Source organism: Lathyrus oleraceus, chromosome 6, assembly GCF_024323335.1.
Source record: "Lathyrus oleraceus cultivar Zhongwan6 chromosome 6, CAAS_Psat_ZW6_1.0, whole genome shotgun sequence".
NCBI lineage: Eukaryota > Viridiplantae > Streptophyta > Magnoliopsida > Fabales > Fabaceae > Lathyrus > Lathyrus oleraceus.
Window position 1 is genome coordinate 13,708,692 of NC_066584.1, and position 18,529 is coordinate 13,727,220.

An 18,529-nucleotide genomic window follows, 5' to 3' on the forward strand; every position below is an offset into this window, starting at 1 on the left:
TACTTCTGCATAATGGGTATTAGATACTGGATGCGGTTCTCACATTTGTACGAATGTGCAGGGGCTGAGAAGGAGTAGAGATTTGGCAAAAGGTGAAGTTGACCTACGAGTTGGCAATGGAGCAAAGGTTGCTGCTTTAGCCGTAGGAACTTATGTATTAACTTCACCTAGTGGTTTAATAATTCAGTTAGAGAACTGTTATTATGTACCTGCAATCAGCAGGAATATTTCCATTTCTTGTTTGGACAAGTTTGGTTTTTCATTTATAATAAAGAACAATTGTTGCTCAATTTATTTGAATGATATATTCTATGCTACTGCACAAATGAGCAATGGACTATATGTCCTTTATCTCATAATGCCAACTTATAACATTAATACTAAAAGGATGAAACCTAATGAGTTAAATCCATGATGAGTCACACCGATCTTCCAAACTCCATTTGCGGACATGCACTATTGACAACAGCTTACATACTTAACCGTGTTCCATCCAAAAGGTTGATAAGACACCATATGAGATATGGAATGGTAAGAAACCACATATGTCTTACATGAAGATTTGGGGTTGTGAGGTTTATGTGAAACGACAAATTTCAACTAAGCTTGAGCCCAAATCTGACAAATGCTTATTTGTGGGGTATCCTAGAGAAACAAGAGGGTATTACTTCTACAGGCAAAGTGTTTGTCGCTCGAACTGGAGTTTTCCTAGAAAAGGATTTTATTTCCAAAGGAAACAGTGGGAGGAAAGTAGAGCTTGAAGAAATTCAAGAATCACAAAGCATAAATACACCTATGGAGGAATTAGAGCAGGAAACACAAGTAGTTGTGTAAGAGCAACCTGCTCAAGTAGAACAAGACCAGCGTAGGTCAGGAAGGATACGTCACCTACCTGAGATATATGGATATCTGATATAGGTGATGTATTACTCATGGATCAAGATGAGCCTGTGACCTACTCATGGAATCTTTGTTTTGATGAAACAGTTAAACTGTATGGATTCATCAAGAACGAAGATGAGCCTTGTGTCTACAAGAAGGTTAGTGGGAGCATGATCGTATTCCTGGTATTATATGTAGGTGACATATTACTCAATGGAATCGATATCCCTACCCTGCAACAAGTAAAGTCTTGGTTAGGGAAATGCTCTTCTATGAAGGACCTAGGTGAAGCAGCCTATATATTAGGAATCAAAATCTATATAGATAGATCACATAATGCTTGGCCTAAGTCAGAATACATAGACAAAGTGCTGAGACACTTTAATATGCATGATCGCAATTTGGCTACATGTTTTGCTTAAATGGTGGCACTATGAGCTTGAAAAGTTCAATGCAAGATACAGTTGTTGATTCTACAACCGAGGCCGAGTATATTGCTGCCTCAAATGCAGCAAAGGAAGCTGTTTAGATCAGGAAGTTCATTAGTGAACTTGGCATAGTTCCTAGCATTGTGGATCCCATTGGTCTCTACTATGATAACAATGGTAAAATCGCACAAGCTAAGAAGCCTAGATCTCACCAACGATCCAAACACATACTTAGACGTTGTATGAAAATATGTAAAGTACCTACACTTGACAATGTTGCTAACCCACTGACAAAGCCTATTGCGCAGCAGAAGCATGATGGCCATGCTAGATCAATGGGCATACAGGGTATGCCTGATTGGCTCTAGTGCTAGTGGGAGATTGTTGGTGTAAGCCCTAGAGGCCAATACTTTTTGGTACTTGTATCGAATTAATAAAAGGCTTTTTCTTTATTATGATTGATTAATAAAGTCCCTGGAATAGATAGTTCGTTTAATGTATCAAGTGTGACTTGATCATGAGAACACATTAAACATAAGGGCACTATTCTTAAAGTATCCGTAGTCGAGCTTTAGTGTGAAGTGGGATAACATTAAAGCATTAAGACTATTATGTTTGTAGACTGATGATCGCATCTCATGGATCATGGATAAAGAGTTATCAAGTCTTAAACATAGGTATGAATATTAGGAGTAATATTTATACCGGATTGACCCGCTATGAGATAACTATATAGAACGTTATGCAAAGTGTCATAAGTTATTCTCATGGTGATAATAGTGTATTCCACTCTTCGACCTGAAACCACTATGGATCCTAGATGTAGAGTCGAGTGCTTTATTGCTGATCCAACGTTGTCCGTAACTGGATAACCATAAAGACAGTTGATGGGTACTCCACAAAGCATGCTGAGGGACATGAGTGACCTAGATGGAATTTGCCCATCCTGCATAACAGGATAAATGTCTATGGGCCCAATATTGAACTGGACAAGGATGACACGGTCTATGCCTTGTGTTCAATATAGACATAAGGGCAAAAGGGTAATTATACACATAATTATTATCACAGAAGGAATTGTCAGATCACATGACATTTTCGTGTCTTGGGTAGCAGTGATGTGTTGCTAGATACCGCTCACTGTTTATTATGTTAAATACATGATTTAATATAATTGCCAACGTCACGAAAACCTACAGGGTCACACACAAAGGACGGATTGATGAGAGATAGAGTAACTAAGGAATACCGTAAGGTACGGTACCCTTAAGTGAGTTATGGAACATCGTAAGGTACGGTGTACTTGAGTAGAATACGAAATATGGTAAGGTACCATGGGCTTGAGTGATTTTGGGCATATTATAAGATATGGGCCAAAATACACTTAAGTGGGCTTTTAGCTTGAAGCCCACACAAGTGGTTCTATAAATAGAACCCTTGTGCAGAAGCATTCATTGCGATTGCATTATTTTCGTTTTCTCTCTTTCTCTCTCTCTCACTCAAAGCCTTCATTCGTACCAGCTAGCACTGAGATTGAAGGAATCCGTTCGTGTGGACTGAGTAGAGACGTTGTCATCGTTCAACGTTCGTGATCGTTTCGTGGATCTACATCAAAGGGTTTTGATCGTCACAAGAGATCTGCACCAAAGGTTTCGATCATCACAAGAGGTAAATATTCTATCACTGATCATGACCATTCGTAAGGATCTCTAAAGGAGAAATTTTAATTTCCGCTGCGTTTTGGACCGCAATTCTCCTTCAGTGGTATCAAAGCCACTTACGAAACCATGACTCGGATAGTTGTTTATTTTCTGTATTAATATGATTAAAAGACAGAATAAATCAATTAATTAAACGGGTAATTAAATTTGGCATCATGAGTGTACGAGTTGGATGATTGATGTTGACTATGCTTCGGAATCCGACATTAGTATGGTGAAGCAGCGATACATCGATCGTCCATAGGTTACGCAATTGAGACCGATCTACTTATATATGATATAAGTAATCCTAATGCAAAGTACGGTATATGTGATATACTGTTTTTGTTTCGTTCATTCGAACACTAAATGATTGTTTTCCTTTGAGCGATCAATGGTCATTTGCTTCGGAATCCGACATTAGTATGGTGAAGCAATGACTTGTTGATCAATCATACTGAATCAACAATCGAGGTGTGTTTGACGGTCTGAAATTGGCAAATTAGGGTTGGTGACGGCGCAAGGGTTGTGCCGTCAAAGAGTTGTGGGCTTTTGGAACACGTCTGTTGAATGTTTCAAAGTTTGTTACGTTAGACGTGTGACGTTCGTAACAGACCCATGACGGTCGTAACAAGCATGTGACGGTCGTCACGTGCTTTGTGACGGTCGTCACACTCACATAATTTTAGGGGTTTCTGTTTTGACCTGTGACGGTCGTAACAACCCTGTAACGGTCGTAACAACCCTGTGACGCTCGTAACACGCCTGTGACGGTCGTCACACTCACAAGGTCAGAATTTTGGGGTTTCTGTTTTTTTTGATTACGCAAGGGTTGTGTTAATACAAAACAATGTCCATTACAAATGAATTGTTCACACCGTCCGCTGACCGGGCAGCGGAACCCCCGGCTAACTCTGCGTAGTGTCATCGGTCGCCGAAATTTAATTTGGTTTTAATTAATTAAAGGAATTAAGATTAAAATTAATAATAATAATGTGTTTGTTATTATTGCCTTGTTGTGATCAGTTATGGCCTTAGTCTTTCTTTATTTTATTTTGGGTTTTTAAATACGACCTGCGTGTCGTGCCTCTCCTTTTGATCTTTTAATGTAACTTCTCTTCTCATCTAAATCCCTCGTATGAAAACGAGTTTCTTCTGTAATGTAATGATATGAAGAAAGAGAAGAAGACAATGTTATGAAGAAAGAGAAGATTTCAATATCAAAGGAGGACAACCTTGAAGATCAAAGGAGGACAACCTTGAAGATCTTGCTTGGAGAAGCTTAGAGAAGAATTCAATATTAAAGGAGGACAACCTTGAAGATCTTGCTTGGAGAAGCTTAGATCGTTATTAGGTTAGCTTAGGTTCTCTCATTGGCTTGAGAGAACAATTGCGCTAGGGGCCATAACTGTTTCATTGTGTATGTATGTTGATGCATGTGAATGTATGTTGATGCATGTGAGAGACGATTTATATGATAAATAAGCCGGTGAGATCATAACAATTGCAATTCCCTCAAACTAAAATATTAAGTTTATGCTTTCCAAGTTTTAGCACTCATCAAGACTAGTATCGAATAATGTAGGTTTCGCCAAAGCGAGGTGCATGTTCTATATCAGTAAGGTGCGATGGGATAATTGTAATATCCAACTGCTAAAACAATGGGTCAAACTTAACTAAACAAATTACGATAATATTATATGTTTGCTTTCCAAGTTTTAGCACTCATCAAGACTAGTATCGGATATGTAGGTTTCGCCAAAGCGAGGTGCATGTTCTGTATTAGTTAAGGTGCGATGGAATAATTGTAATATCCAACTGCTAAAACGATGAGTCAAACTTAAATATAATTTTATTATATATGTTTAGAAGCAAGAGTTGGGAATGATCCATATGATGGATTGGAATAAGGAGTTATTCACCCAACTGAAATTTTCGAGAGTTGTATGAGATACAATTGGAAGGAGTTCCTACCTAAATAACCTAGTTTTGTGTAATCCGCCTACGCGGACTTAGAACGAAGTGAAAAATGGATCTCGACCCACTAGAAAATCTTCCAACGGGATTTTCCGAATCAAATGATGAGGGTCATTTGTTTTGAGTAAAATAGTGGGAGCATATTTAATTAAAGGCCTAATTAAATATGTCAATGATACTTATATTTTCTTAATCCTTATGTAGATAACCATGACAGCAAACACCTCTAACAACATCTTGCGATCAATCCTTGACAAGGAAAAATTGTCTGGGACAAATTTCCTGGATTGGCACCGAAACCTGAGGATTATCCTCAAACATGATAAAAAGCTGTATGTCTTGGAGACTCCTGTTCCTGAAGAGGAACCTCCTAGTTCTGCACCTAAGGCAGAAAGAGATGCTTATAAGAAGCATGTCGATGATGCCAATGAAACTGCTTGTCTCATGCTGGCTACCATGAACTCAGAATTGCAAAAGCAACATGAGAACATGTCAGCGTTCGATATGATCGAACACCTGAAGTTGCTCTATCAAGAGCAAGCAAGGCATGAGAGGTTTGAAGTTTCAAAAGCCCTTTTCCAAAGCAAGTTAGCTGAGGGAGCCCCTGTAGGTCCCCATGTACTCAAGATGATTGGGTATGTGGAAAACCTTGAGAGATTGGGTTTTCCCCTCGAAAAGGAACTTGCAACTGATTTGATCTTGCAATCGTTGCCAGATAGTTTCAGTCAATTTGTCCTAAATTTCAATATGAATGATATGGACAAATCTCTTCCTGAACTGCTAGCTATGTTAAGAACTGCTGAGCAGAATCTGAAGACAAAAGGGAAGTCCATTCTGATGATCGGAAATGGAAAGAGACAGAACAAAAGGCCCACTAAGCAGGGTGATAAAGGGAAGGGCAAGGAAGTTGCCAAACCCAAACCCACCGTTGCTGCTTTGAAGCCTAATGGAGGCATAGCAAAAGAAGGCACCTGCTTCCATTGCGGTAAGACCGGACACTGGAAGAGAAACTGCCCAAAGTACCTGGAAGATAAGAAGAATGGAGTAGAGACTTCAACTTCAGGTATTTTTGTTATTAATTCATCTACTTCTGCATAATGGGTATTAGATACTGGATGCGGTTCTCACATTTGTACGAATGTGCAGGGGCTGAGAAGGAGTAGAGATTTGGCAAAAGGTGAAGTTGACCTACGAGTTGGCAATGGAGCAAAGGTTGCTGCTTTAGCCGTAGGAACTTATGTATTAACTTCACCTAGTGGTTTAATAATTCAGTTAGAGAACTGTTATTATGTACCTGCAATCAGTGTAACACCCTTCTACCCAAACGACATATTTAAATAAATTATCAGAGTACAACATGTAGAAGAGTTTACATTTCTTACAACATAACACTTATCGCATCACAACATAAAACATATTATTTATTTTATTAAAACTTCGCAGCGGACAACAACACAGATATTATCATTCATCATATAACAATTCATAATAATGTTTCAACATTATCTCAACAAAGCATCTCAACATATTAGTCATCATAAACAACGTAAATAATAACCAATTATCTATCGAATCCCATAACCCCGGTGTCACATGACCAGAGCATTTGACTCGACTCTGTAGAATAACTCTACACTTATTCTTCAAACCTCAACAATAGCTACTCCTCTTTATCTGCACATTGCTCATCATAGATGAACATAAACACATGCAGAAGGGGTGAGAATTACATTATTAAATAATAATATAACGACAGAAATATAAACATAAATATATTTCACATATGCCAACACAGCTCATCATAATCATCATAATCAACATACTCATGAACATCAACAAACAACATATCAAATGCAATGCACACACCCATGCATGACTCAACACGACTCGGTATACCCATTTTGCGACCAACTACAGGATCACCACTCCCAGATTCATCACCATAGAATCTGAGTTCCCCGCAAGGAACCAAGCCTCTCAACAAGCCCGGAGTCAACAACATCATTGGAACTCAGTCCGTTCATCACTAGGCATCGGCCTTTCATGAATGCATGTACACCAACATGCATCATAATCAACATAGCAACAACAACATCATACAATCATGTTATCATCATCATTAATAGCATGACATACAACTCAACAAACAACAACAACATCACAACGATATCACATCGTTACATAACACATTTATAACTAAACACGTAAATTCAACATCTCATCATCATAAACACCTCATACACAATCATATAATCACTGTTAATTGTTTATAATACAATTACAGCGACTTACTAAGAGTCTCGCAACTTAACGTACTAAAAAAACTCACCAACATCAGCTTCACAGCACAGTTCGCGCCGCGAACTGGGCTTCGCGCCGCGAATCGCGCGTTACAGAACTCCTCTGGATTCTGCCCAGTTCGCGCCGCGAACTGGGCTTCGCGCCGCGAATCGCGCGCGAACAGAAGCCCTCTGCTACAGAAACCAGCGCAGCTTTGCTCCTCTACTCACCATAACTCATACCCCACAGCTAACAACCCAATATCGACATTTAACAGTCATATATACACAACATACTTCGATTGAAATGCATATAACTCAACAAAACTCACAGATCGGAGAATTTCCATCAAAACCCCAACTTTCCCAATCTCCCTAAAATCCCCCAAAATCCATCAACAATCCAACATATATCATGAATTTGCTCGCATATTATCGTTTAATAAGGTTCAGACCCCTTACCTCTTTGGATTGAAGGAAGTTCTGAGCAATCTTTGGCCTTTTCCTCTTCCTTCTCTTTCTCTTCAGCGTTTCTCCCTTTCTCTGACTCTGAGGCAAAAACACGTGAAAAACACTCTGAGTTCTCCCTTTTGCCTCTTTTATCCAATTCCACTTTTACCCTTCCACTCTTCATATTCCATTTATTTTATTTATTTAATTATTATTAAAATAAATAACATCTATAATAATAATAATAATAATAATAATTCCCAATATTATTTAATAATTCCTTTTACCTTCAAATAATCATATTAAAATAATATTTAAATTATTCTAACAATATTCGGGGTGTTACAATCAGCAGGAATATTTCCATTTCTTGTTTGGACAAGTTTGGTTTTTCATTTATAATAAAGAACAATTGTTGCTCAATTTATTTGAATGATATATTCTATGCTACTGCACAAATGAGCAATGGACTATATGTCCTTTATCTCATAATGCCAACTTATAACATTAATACTAAAAGGATGAAACCTAATGAGTTAAATCCATGATGAGTCACACCGATCTTCCAAACTCCATTTGCGGACATGCACTATTGACAACAGCTTACATACTTAACCGTGTTCCATCCAAAAGGTTGATAAGACACCATATGAGATATGGAATGGTAAGAAACCACATATGTCTTACATGAAGATTTGGGGTTGTGAGGTTTATGTGAAACGACAAATTTCAACTAAGCTTGAGCCCAAATCTGACAAATGCTTATTTGTGGGGTATCCTAGAGAAACAAGAGGGTATTACTTCTACAGGCAAAGTGTTTGTCGCTCGAACTGGAGTTTTCATAGAAAAGGATTTTATTTCCAAAGGAAACAGTGGGAGGAAAGTAGAGCTTGAAGAAATTCAAGAATCACAAAGCATAAATACACCTATGGAGGAATTAGAGCAGGAAACACAAGTAGTTGTGTAAGAGCAACCTGCTCAAGTAGAACAAGACCAGCGTAGGTCAGGAAGGATACGTCACCTACCTGAGATATATGGATATCTGATATAGGTGATGTATTACTCATGGATCAAGATGAGCCTGTGACCTACTCATGGAATCTTTGTTTTGATGAAACAGTTAAACTGTATGGATTCATCAAGAACGAAGATGAGCCTTGTGTCTACAAGAAGGTTAGTGGGAGCATGATCGTATTCCTGGTATTATATGTAGGTGACATATTACTCAATGGAATCGATATCCCTACCCTGCAACAAGTAAAGTCTTGGTTAGGGAAATGCTCTTCTATGAAGGACCTAGGTGAAGCAGCCTATATATTAGGAATCAAAATCTATATAGATAGATCACATAATGCTTGGCCTAAGTCAGAATACATAGACAAAGTGCTGAGACACTTTAATATGCATGATCGCAATTTGGCTACATGTTTTGCTTAAATGGTGGCACTATGAGCTTGAAAAGTTCAATGCAAGATACAGTTGTTGATTCTACAACCGAGGCCGAGTATATTGCTGCCTCAAATGCAGCAAAGGAAGCTGTTTAGATCAGGAAGTTCATTAGTGAACTTGGCATAGTTCCTAGCATTGTGGATCCCATTGGTCTCTACTATGATAACAATGGTAAAATCGCACAAGCTAAGAAGCCTAGATCTCACCAACGATCCAAACACATACTTAGACGTTGTATGAAAATATGTAAAGTACCTACACTTGACAATGTTGCTAACCCACTGACAAAGCCTATTGCGCAGCAGAAGCATGATGGCCATGCTAGATCAATGGGCATACAGGGTATGCCTGATTGGCTCTAGTGCTAGTGGGAGATTGTTGGTGTAAGCCCTAGAGGCCAATACTTTTTGGTACTTGTATCGAATTAATAAAAGGCTTTTTCTTTATTATGATTGATTAATAAAGTCCCTGGAATAGATAGTTCGTTTAATGTATCAAGTGTGACTTGATCATGAGAACACATTAAACATAAGGGCACTATTCTTAAAGTATCCGTAGTCGAGCTTTAGTGTGAAGTGGGATAACATTAAAGCATTAAGACTATTATGTTTGTAGACTGATGATCGCATCTCATGGATCATGGATAAAGAGTTATCAAGTCTTAAACATAGGTATGAATATTAGGAGTAATATTTATACCGGATTGACCCGCTATGAGATAACTATATAGAACGTTATGCAAAGTGTCATAAGTTATTCTCATGGTGATAATAGTGTATTCCACTCTTCGACCTGAAACCACTATGGATCCTAGATGTAGAGTCGAGTGCTTTATTGCTGATCCAACGTTGTCCGTAATTGGATAACCATAAAGACAGTTGATGGGTACTCCACAAAGCATGCTGAGGGACATGAGTGACCTAGATGGAATTTGCCCATCCTGCATAACAGGATAAATGTCTATGGGCCCAATATTGAACTGGACAAGGATGACACGGTCTATGCCTTGTGTTCAATATAGACATAAGGGCAAAAGGGTAATTATACACATAATTATTATCATAGAAGGAATTGTCAGATCACATGACATTTTCGTGTCTTGGGTAGCAGTGATGTGTTGCTAGATACCGCTCACTGTTTATTATGTTAAATACATGATTTAATATAATTGCCAACGTCACGAAAACCTACAGGGTCACACACAAAGGACGGATTGATGAGAGATAGAGTAACTAAGGAATACCGTAAGGTACGGTACCCTTAAGTGAGTTATGGAACATCGTAAGGTACGGTGTACTTGAGTAGAATACGAAATATGGTAAGGTACCATGGGCTTGAGTGATTTTGGGCATATTATAAGATATGGGCCAAAATACACTTAAGTGGGCTTTTAGCTTGAAGCCCACACAAGTGGTTCTATAAATAGAACCCTTGTGCAGAAGCATTCATTGCGATTGCATTATTTTCGTTTTCTCTCTTTCTCTCTCTCTCACTCAAAGCCTTCATTCGTACCAGCTAGCACTGAGATTGAAGGAATCCGTTCGTGTGGACTGAGTAGAGACGTTGTCATCGTTCAACGTTCGTGATCGTTTCGTGGATCTACATCAAAGGGTTTTGATCGTCACAAGAGATCTGCACCAAAGGTTTCGATCATCACAAGAGGTAAATATTCTATCACTGATCATGACCATTCGTAAGGATCTCTAAAGGAGAAATTTTAATTTCCGCTGCGTTTTGGACCGCAATTCTCCTTCACTTTAACCATTAAGAAACTCAATCCAAAAAAAATAGATGAACATTTCACCCCCACCTCACACAGTATGGATGATCAATCTATTATGTTCAAAACATTCTAGAAATCTACAATGAACATAGGCAGAAAACCATCTCCATGTCGCTTGTTTATCACTTTGTTGGCACTATGCAAAATTTCCTCATCACCATCAAATACCCCGACCTTAAATTGCAAGTCATTGAGATATTGTTACATTTACCAACTTATTTCATAACAATCTTAGATACAAGGCACCTCAAAATAGAACCTACAAGAATATGATGTATTCCATCATCAAATTTTAATAACGATGTAAAGAATACGAAAGATATAAACTCAATCAAATTTATCGAACATCTTCCTCTTAACCATAAATCAATCATGTAGATATTTTTAAAATAAATAACTAATTTAACAACAAAAGAAAAAAGAGAAGATAAATGGTCGGTTTGAAGCATTGAATTAAATTAATTTAAAAGGACTCCTTATTTATGTGAGAGCAATTAAAATAATTGTGTCCAAAATTCTAAGAACAAGTTTGTTACATTGTCAAAATATGAGGGCAAACTGAGTTGGTAGCTTGGTATGTTATATGGGTTAGTCATACATTTTAAAATGTTAATAATTTGAATGCTTTTAACACCTTAAGTAGACCTTGTTGTTTTATTTTAATCAAAAGCACAATGTATTCAACTACTATATTTTATATTAAATGATTAGCTTTTGCCACAAAAAAAAACTTCTCTAATACAATTTGTTTCTAGTTTCATAAAGTGTGCAAATTTATTCTTAACCTTGGATGCAACAAGAACTAAAATGATATAAGAGAATTAAATTTATGCCATATTCGAATATAAGTGGCATGATACAACCAATATAACATGCATGCATGGTGAGAGTTATTGATTAATCCTAAAAGCTTATCTCTCTATCCTTATTTAGTTGGTAGTTAATGTTAATGTAGCAAAGGTTAATGAACTTGTTACACATGTACAACACAAAGAGACAATGAGCGTTTCCCATGGTTGCTATGTCGGTTTTTAAACTACTTATAAGAATATTTTCTGATTCATCCCACGATGTACCAAACCTAATTGTGACTTCAATTTTTTATTACCTTACACAATTCCTTTTGTTATGTTATTATATTCTTGGAGACTCCCACGTTCGTTGTTTATTATCTTAAACGCGCATGCTAAGCTCACACCTTAATTCTTCTAACTCCTAACTACATCACTAATTAACTAATAAACTTATAGCTAATCTTATTAAGAATCATATGAAACAAGAAAGGTGGAGGTGGTAGATTCGAATTCAACTATTAAAATGTGATAATGTTAAAAAAAAATATCATCTCTATTTTAAGGGATTAACTTTTATAATTGTACGCGGATGATCTCATTTATACTTAAAAAAATGTTTACAAGTGGAACAATCGTCACTAGTTTTATAAATATAAGTTAAGTTTAATGTAAAAATATAATATGATTGATGTGATAAAAATGGATCCGCCTCGCCGGATTTACATGTTTAACCCGTCATTTTTTGTGTATGTTGTAATAAAGTTTTAAACATTCACCTCTACTTTGACCGCCCCAACTCGTCTTGTTATATTTTTTGATAGACTTTGACTCGACAGATAATGAAGCGAATATCGCTTTTTATAATTCAAATCAATATTTTGAAAACCAACTCTCGAATTTCACCGCTCTACCTCCATTTCATTGATCAATCCCAAATTATATTCAATATTTATTATCATATCATTGCTATTAAACCGCTTTGGAGTTGTACTCAATATAAAAACCTAATAAACATTACTTAAGTCATCTCTCAATGATTACACTTAGGAACCTCCCTCCCCCCTTGTTTCAATTTGAAGTAGAATTTTAAATATGTCCAATTACAATGTTTAAATTAAAACCATATTAAAGATATATTATTATTGTAAATTATCACACCATAAACTTTGGTCCCATATGAGTTGTCGTTTGCTTTGTATATGGCCCCTTAAGTGGACTTCCCTAAGTTTAGTTACATAGAACTAGGACAAACCCTATACAATAATTACAACTTTAATATTTTCTATTAACAAACTAAGTCAATGCTTATACTAAAAAATTCATTAGCATTGAGTATAAATATTTCCACAACTTTTGATTACCTCAAAGCAAACATTTTAACTAGCTTTCCAAAAAAATAACTTAGGCGATTTTTTTCCTTCTTATTACTATGGAACTTATAGGATCTTTCCCTGATGGAGAATGGGATTTCTTTAGCAAAATGTTTGCTAGTGAGGATCATGAACACTACTCTCAACAATTTCTTGATCAAAACTCTCTTCTTCTTGATGATGGATTGAACAATGAATCACAATCCACATTTTGCTCCGTCGAAACCGGTGAAAAAGAGTGTATGTTTTATTCTTTTGATCATGCTAATATCTCAAACTCACATTATATTTCTCAATCTCAAGAGAATAGTTATGGTAGCAATTGTAGTGCTAATGATGATACAAATTACTATTTTAGTCATCCTAATCAAGTGCTAGCAAATAATATGAATAGTTCCATTTCCATGGATGAGAAACTTTTTGCTTCTTTTGTCACACCCTTTAATGAGATTGTAATGGAAGAGAATGCGAAATTGAATGAAGATGCTTTTGGAAGTGGTGATCATATTTTGGAGAAAAATGATTACATTAATACTCAAATAATGGAAGAACATGTTGATTTTCCAAACAAGCACGACATGGAAATGCATCTCAAAAGGAAACTCGGCGCCATAGAAGTTGAAGTTCCTCTTGAAGAAAAAATCAACAACAATTCCGAGAAACCCAAGAAAAAACCCCGCGTCTCAAAAGATGTAAGTTTAAATTTGTATATAATTTCGTATGAGTCGTTGTCTATCAGAAACATCAAATACGATAAGCATATTTATTTATTTTTCTTCTGATTTTCTTCAATATTTCAATCATTAGGGCATGAAAAATGCAAGGTCTAAGAAGAAGCTTATTGGTAGCAATGAAGAGGAGAATGAAGAGATTAATAATAGCTCTAGTAGTAACATTTCTGAGGATGAAAATGGTTCTCAAGAAAATAGTGGAGGAACTACTCTCAACTCAAATGGGAAAACAAGAGCTAGTAGAGGATCAGCAACAGATCCACAAAGTCTCTATGCAAGGGTAATTAGTTTTTCTACTTATTTTCATTATATATATTTTCATATCAAAAACAAAAATTTGTGCATATTTATGATACTTATATTTATTATTTTTAATTTTGCAGAAAAGAAGAGAGAGGATAAATGAGAGACTAAGAATTCTACAGAATCTTGTACCAAATGGAACAAAGGTATAATATTATTTAGATGGTGTAATTCTTGTTTAAGTATTGGAATTTAATATTGTGCAAGAGAATTAATTTTCATGAATGGTTTATACAGGTTGATATAAGTACAATGCTTGAAGAAGCAGTTAATTATGTGAAATTTTTGCAAGTTCAAATCAAGGTACTACACAATAAGAGACATTAATATTAATGTATAGAATTTAAATCCTTATTTTTATTTTTAATATAAGATAAATAATTAACCACTGTTATTATTCTTTTTTTGTTATGTAGCTTTTGAGTTCTGATGATATGTGGATGTATGCACCACTTGCTTATAATGGACTTGACATTGGACTCAATCTCAATCTCAACAGTTCTTTGCCACTTTGAGTTTCAAATATTGTTTACTGTAATAATAATTAAACAGGAAACAAACATTTATATATATTTGTATTCTAACTTGTTAAGTACTATTATTATTGTTGGAGGATGTGAATAAAATAGCAATATCATGCTCAAAGAGAGTATAATTAATCATTTTTTTTTTAATTATTAATCACGTGGAGTGGTGTTTTTCTGACTGTTGAGAATGGAAGGCATTAAATGATGAAGCAGACATTTTTGTTGCTCTAATTTAGAGACTGTCTTATGGAGCTGAAACCTAAAATACATAAGTGATGAATGAATGTGTCTCGTGATCCTTATATCTTATTAGAAATTTATGAAGTTCTAAGTTGATCAAACAATAATTAAATATCACTCAGTTTGCAAAGTAAAGTCCCATGTCATGAAGCAATGAATTGGCATCTAAATCATTTTAGCAACATCTACATTCCAAAGATTGATTTGAAACAAAATTCAAGAATCAAGTGGCTCGAAGAGGGAAACTCAAATATCCGATTTTTTATGCAAATATTTGAACTACTCTCTTCGTTCTTTTTTAAGTGTTATTTTTTGATTTTTTACACATACAAAAAAAATTAATCATTATTGTTATTTTTCTAACAATAATTCTTCTTTTACCTATAATATCCTTAATTATTTATTACATTCATTTTATTTTTTCTCTCTATGTAATAACTATCTAGGGGTAATTTTGACAAAAATGCAATTAATACTATCTTGAATTTTGCAAGTGACAATTTTTTTTTTTTTTTTTCAAAAAAGTGACACTTATAAAAGAACGGAGGGAGTAGTATTCAAACTTCGCATAAATTCCTTAAAAAATAAGCTTTATCAAATAAACTTAGATGAGAGGTTTATGTGGGCATTATCATCATTTCTATCATGTAGCGCCGAGAAGATGTTACACTTGGGTGCCAAAGGTAAAAAAAATTGAAATATAGCTTCTCCTTATGGAAAGATAGACACATATCAATAGGAGGACAAATGATACTAATCAACTCGATTTTTAGCACCATTATTTTGTACTAATTATATTACTACCAAGCACTAAAGAAAATTTTACATTTATTGAAAAGCATTCAAATAAATTTTTTAGAGATGATGTTTATAACATCGAAAAATATGTAGCGCTAGTTGGGAAAATTGAAATTCTGTTTAGGTAGGACGAATGTTGGACAAATTGTCAGAGATATTATATACAAAAATAAAATAGTTTGTAAGACAAATAGCAAATAATAATTAAAGCAATAAATAACATATGAGAATTGGTAACACAGTTCGGTGCAACCTCACCTATGTCCGGAGGATTTCCAACCTAAGAAAGAAAATCAACTATTTCAAATTAGTACAATTAGTCTTATAGGAATAACAACTCCATGTTGTCCAATGCCTATTCTTAATCCTAAGGACTTTCTATTTAGGACTCTCTAAAATATGAGAACCCCTCTCATTTTCTCTCAATCACTAATCCCAAATGATCAACTCAATAAACAAAATATTGAATGTTGAATTACAACTCAGATAAATAAACCAAACTATATTATTTAAGATATGAATAAAAACACTAGAGTGGGGCACAAACAGTAACACAAACAAATACTCAAAAGATAAACCCTAACACATGAATCTTTAAAATTTGCACACATTAAATGTTTGGTTTGATTCTTCTTAAATAACAATGCAAATTATAGGCTTTTCCAATGGGCATTAGATCACGTTCAAAATTGTAGAAGATTTAGTTGGATTATATTTTTGATTTGTTCCACAAAAGCTTCCAACAAAAGATATGATTTGTTTTTAATTCAAATTTAAATCTCCATTTAAATTGATTTGATCATGTCCAGTTTAATCAAACAAGTTATTGCTAAAAGATAGCAACAAATCTTATTAAGATCCAATCAGAAAAATACACTCCAAATAACATCCATCATGACCTGCTGAAAAGGGTCAATGTTGCACACATGTTGGAACATCTGATTTCACATGAGTTTTTTCTTCACAAAAACATTTTGCATATAAGCTAGAACATCAGATTCAACAAGAGTCATTTCTTCATCAAGACATCTTGAACACTTCAAATAAAATCTTTACTTTATATAAATAATTTCTCAAGTAAATGATTCAGAATAAATCTGTTGCTAAAATTAAACCACACTTTTAAATCTTGGATTGAAGATCTTCTCATTAATTGCAAATTCATATTTTATAATAAAAACAAATCTCATTAAATCTCTTCATGGAATATTTCTTTAATTAAATATTCAGCACAATCTTTGATAAAATTGAAGTAAATCTATCTTTAAAGCATATCCAATTAAATCTTCTCATTTAAACCAACTCCTAATATTTTTAATTAGGCTGTGTCTAATCAAATCTTCTTCAACCTTATGGATTAATAAAAAACAATTAACAAATTTAACTGAACAATATTTTCTAAAATATACACCAACAGACCTTCCAGGAATCAAACACCAATGCGCACAGATTCACTCATAAATCTTGGTATGCAGACTGAGGCCAAATGATGGAACATGTAATACCCCAATTTATGAGTTATTATTTTAATTTATTTATCTTTTAATTTAATTATTATGTGTGATAATTGAACTGGATCGAGGGATGAAGGTGTGTGACCTTGAGGTGGGGATGTAGAGAGCACGTAGAGTTTATCTAAGATAATTGAAAATGATTTTAATAATTAAAAGAATAACATTTCATTAGATTTATTTAATTTAATAGAAAATAGAGAGGTTGGGGTCAAAGTGTGAATTTTGAGAAATAAAGGGGATGAAAGAGTAAAAATAATTTTTAGTGAGGGAGAGAATGTTAATTAAGACTAAATTGCCTTAATTGTATAAGGTAAAAAGACAACTTAGGTTTAGGGAATTTCTATCTGTACGTAAAAACAAAGTTAACGATGAAGAGGCTAGAAGACTAAGAAGAGAGGAAATGCTTAGAGTTTGAGGAAGAAGACTCAATCAAACCGGTTCAGATTCAGATTGTTTGCTAGGAATTGAGGTAAAGGGGGGAGTTGATTCAATAATATGTATATGTTTAAGGGGTAGAGTTGAGGAGTTCGTAACCTCCAATAGGTTTGTATGATTATGCATGTTTTGTTGTGTTTGTATGCAAATCTTAAATTTGGTAATCAATTGGTGTTGTAATTTGTTTTTCATGATGAAATTTGTGTACATGTGTGTGGAGTAATTTTTATTTTGATGTGTTAATATGTTTTCACCATTGTTGAGTTTTTGAGGGTCTCTGAATCATGATAAAAGTGGTGAATGAGTGATGATCATGCTTGCTAATTATAGATATATGTTCCGTGATGTTAATATATTGATTCTCTATTCAATTTGAGTACATGGGATGGAAAATCGGAGTTTCGATGTGATCTCTATAGCAGAAAATGTAATTATGCATTCTGCAGGTCCATGGCGGGCGCCATGCCTATGACGGGTAACCCGCCATGAGCCTTAAGTAGGCGTAAATAAGGTTTTGGTCATAACTTGAGTTTCAGAATTCGGCTTGAGGTGTGATTCGAAGCGTTATGAAGCTAATGCACAAAGATACGTCATGGTAATGCCTTGTGAAATGATTTGTCATGTTTGAATGATGTGTGAGTATATGTTATGTTGAAAGAATATAAGTTATGATAAATATATGTTATTATGTGAGTATCATAATTGATGGTTCATGCATAATCTTGAGATGAAGAATCGTCATGTTGATTATGTTAAATGGGTGAATTAAAATATAGTAATTGATGTATGATCTACTTGGTTAATTCTCTGGACAGGCTTAGGATGTTAAAGTTAATAATCAGAGTTCTGCATTGAACTCTATTGAAAAA

At 34.9% G+C, this 18,529-nt stretch overlaps 1 protein-coding gene across 1 annotated transcript; it reads left to right on the forward strand.

Moving 5' to 3' along the window:
* Positions 1 to 13,171: 13,171 nt before the first annotated feature.
* LOC127097069 (transcription factor RSL2) lies at positions 13,172 to 14,661 on the forward strand. The gene is made up of 5 exons (XM_051035581.1): positions 13,172 to 13,804; positions 13,920 to 14,123; positions 14,227 to 14,292; positions 14,384 to 14,449; positions 14,563 to 14,661. Exons 1-5 carry the CDS (start codon positions 13,172 to 13,174, stop codon positions 14,659 to 14,661), a joined length of 1,068 nt encoding a protein of 355 aa, XP_050891538.1.
* The last annotated feature ends 3,868 nt before the right edge of the window (positions 14,662 to 18,529 follow it).

Excerpts from the sequence above, each read along its gene's own strand:
- LOC127097069 (XM_051035581.1), top strand. The coding sequence starts at position 13,172 with ATGGAACTTATAGGATCTTTCCCTGATGGAGAATGGGATTTCTTTAGC. Across the intron at positions 13,805-13,919 it reads AACCCCGCGTCTCAAAAGAT|GGCATGAAAAATGCAAGGTC; the intron begins GTAAGTTTAAAT and ends TTCAATCATTAG. Across the intron at positions 14,124-14,226 it reads CACAAAGTCTCTATGCAAGG|AAAAGAAGAGAGAGGATAAA; the intron begins GTAATTAGTTTT and ends TTAATTTTGCAG.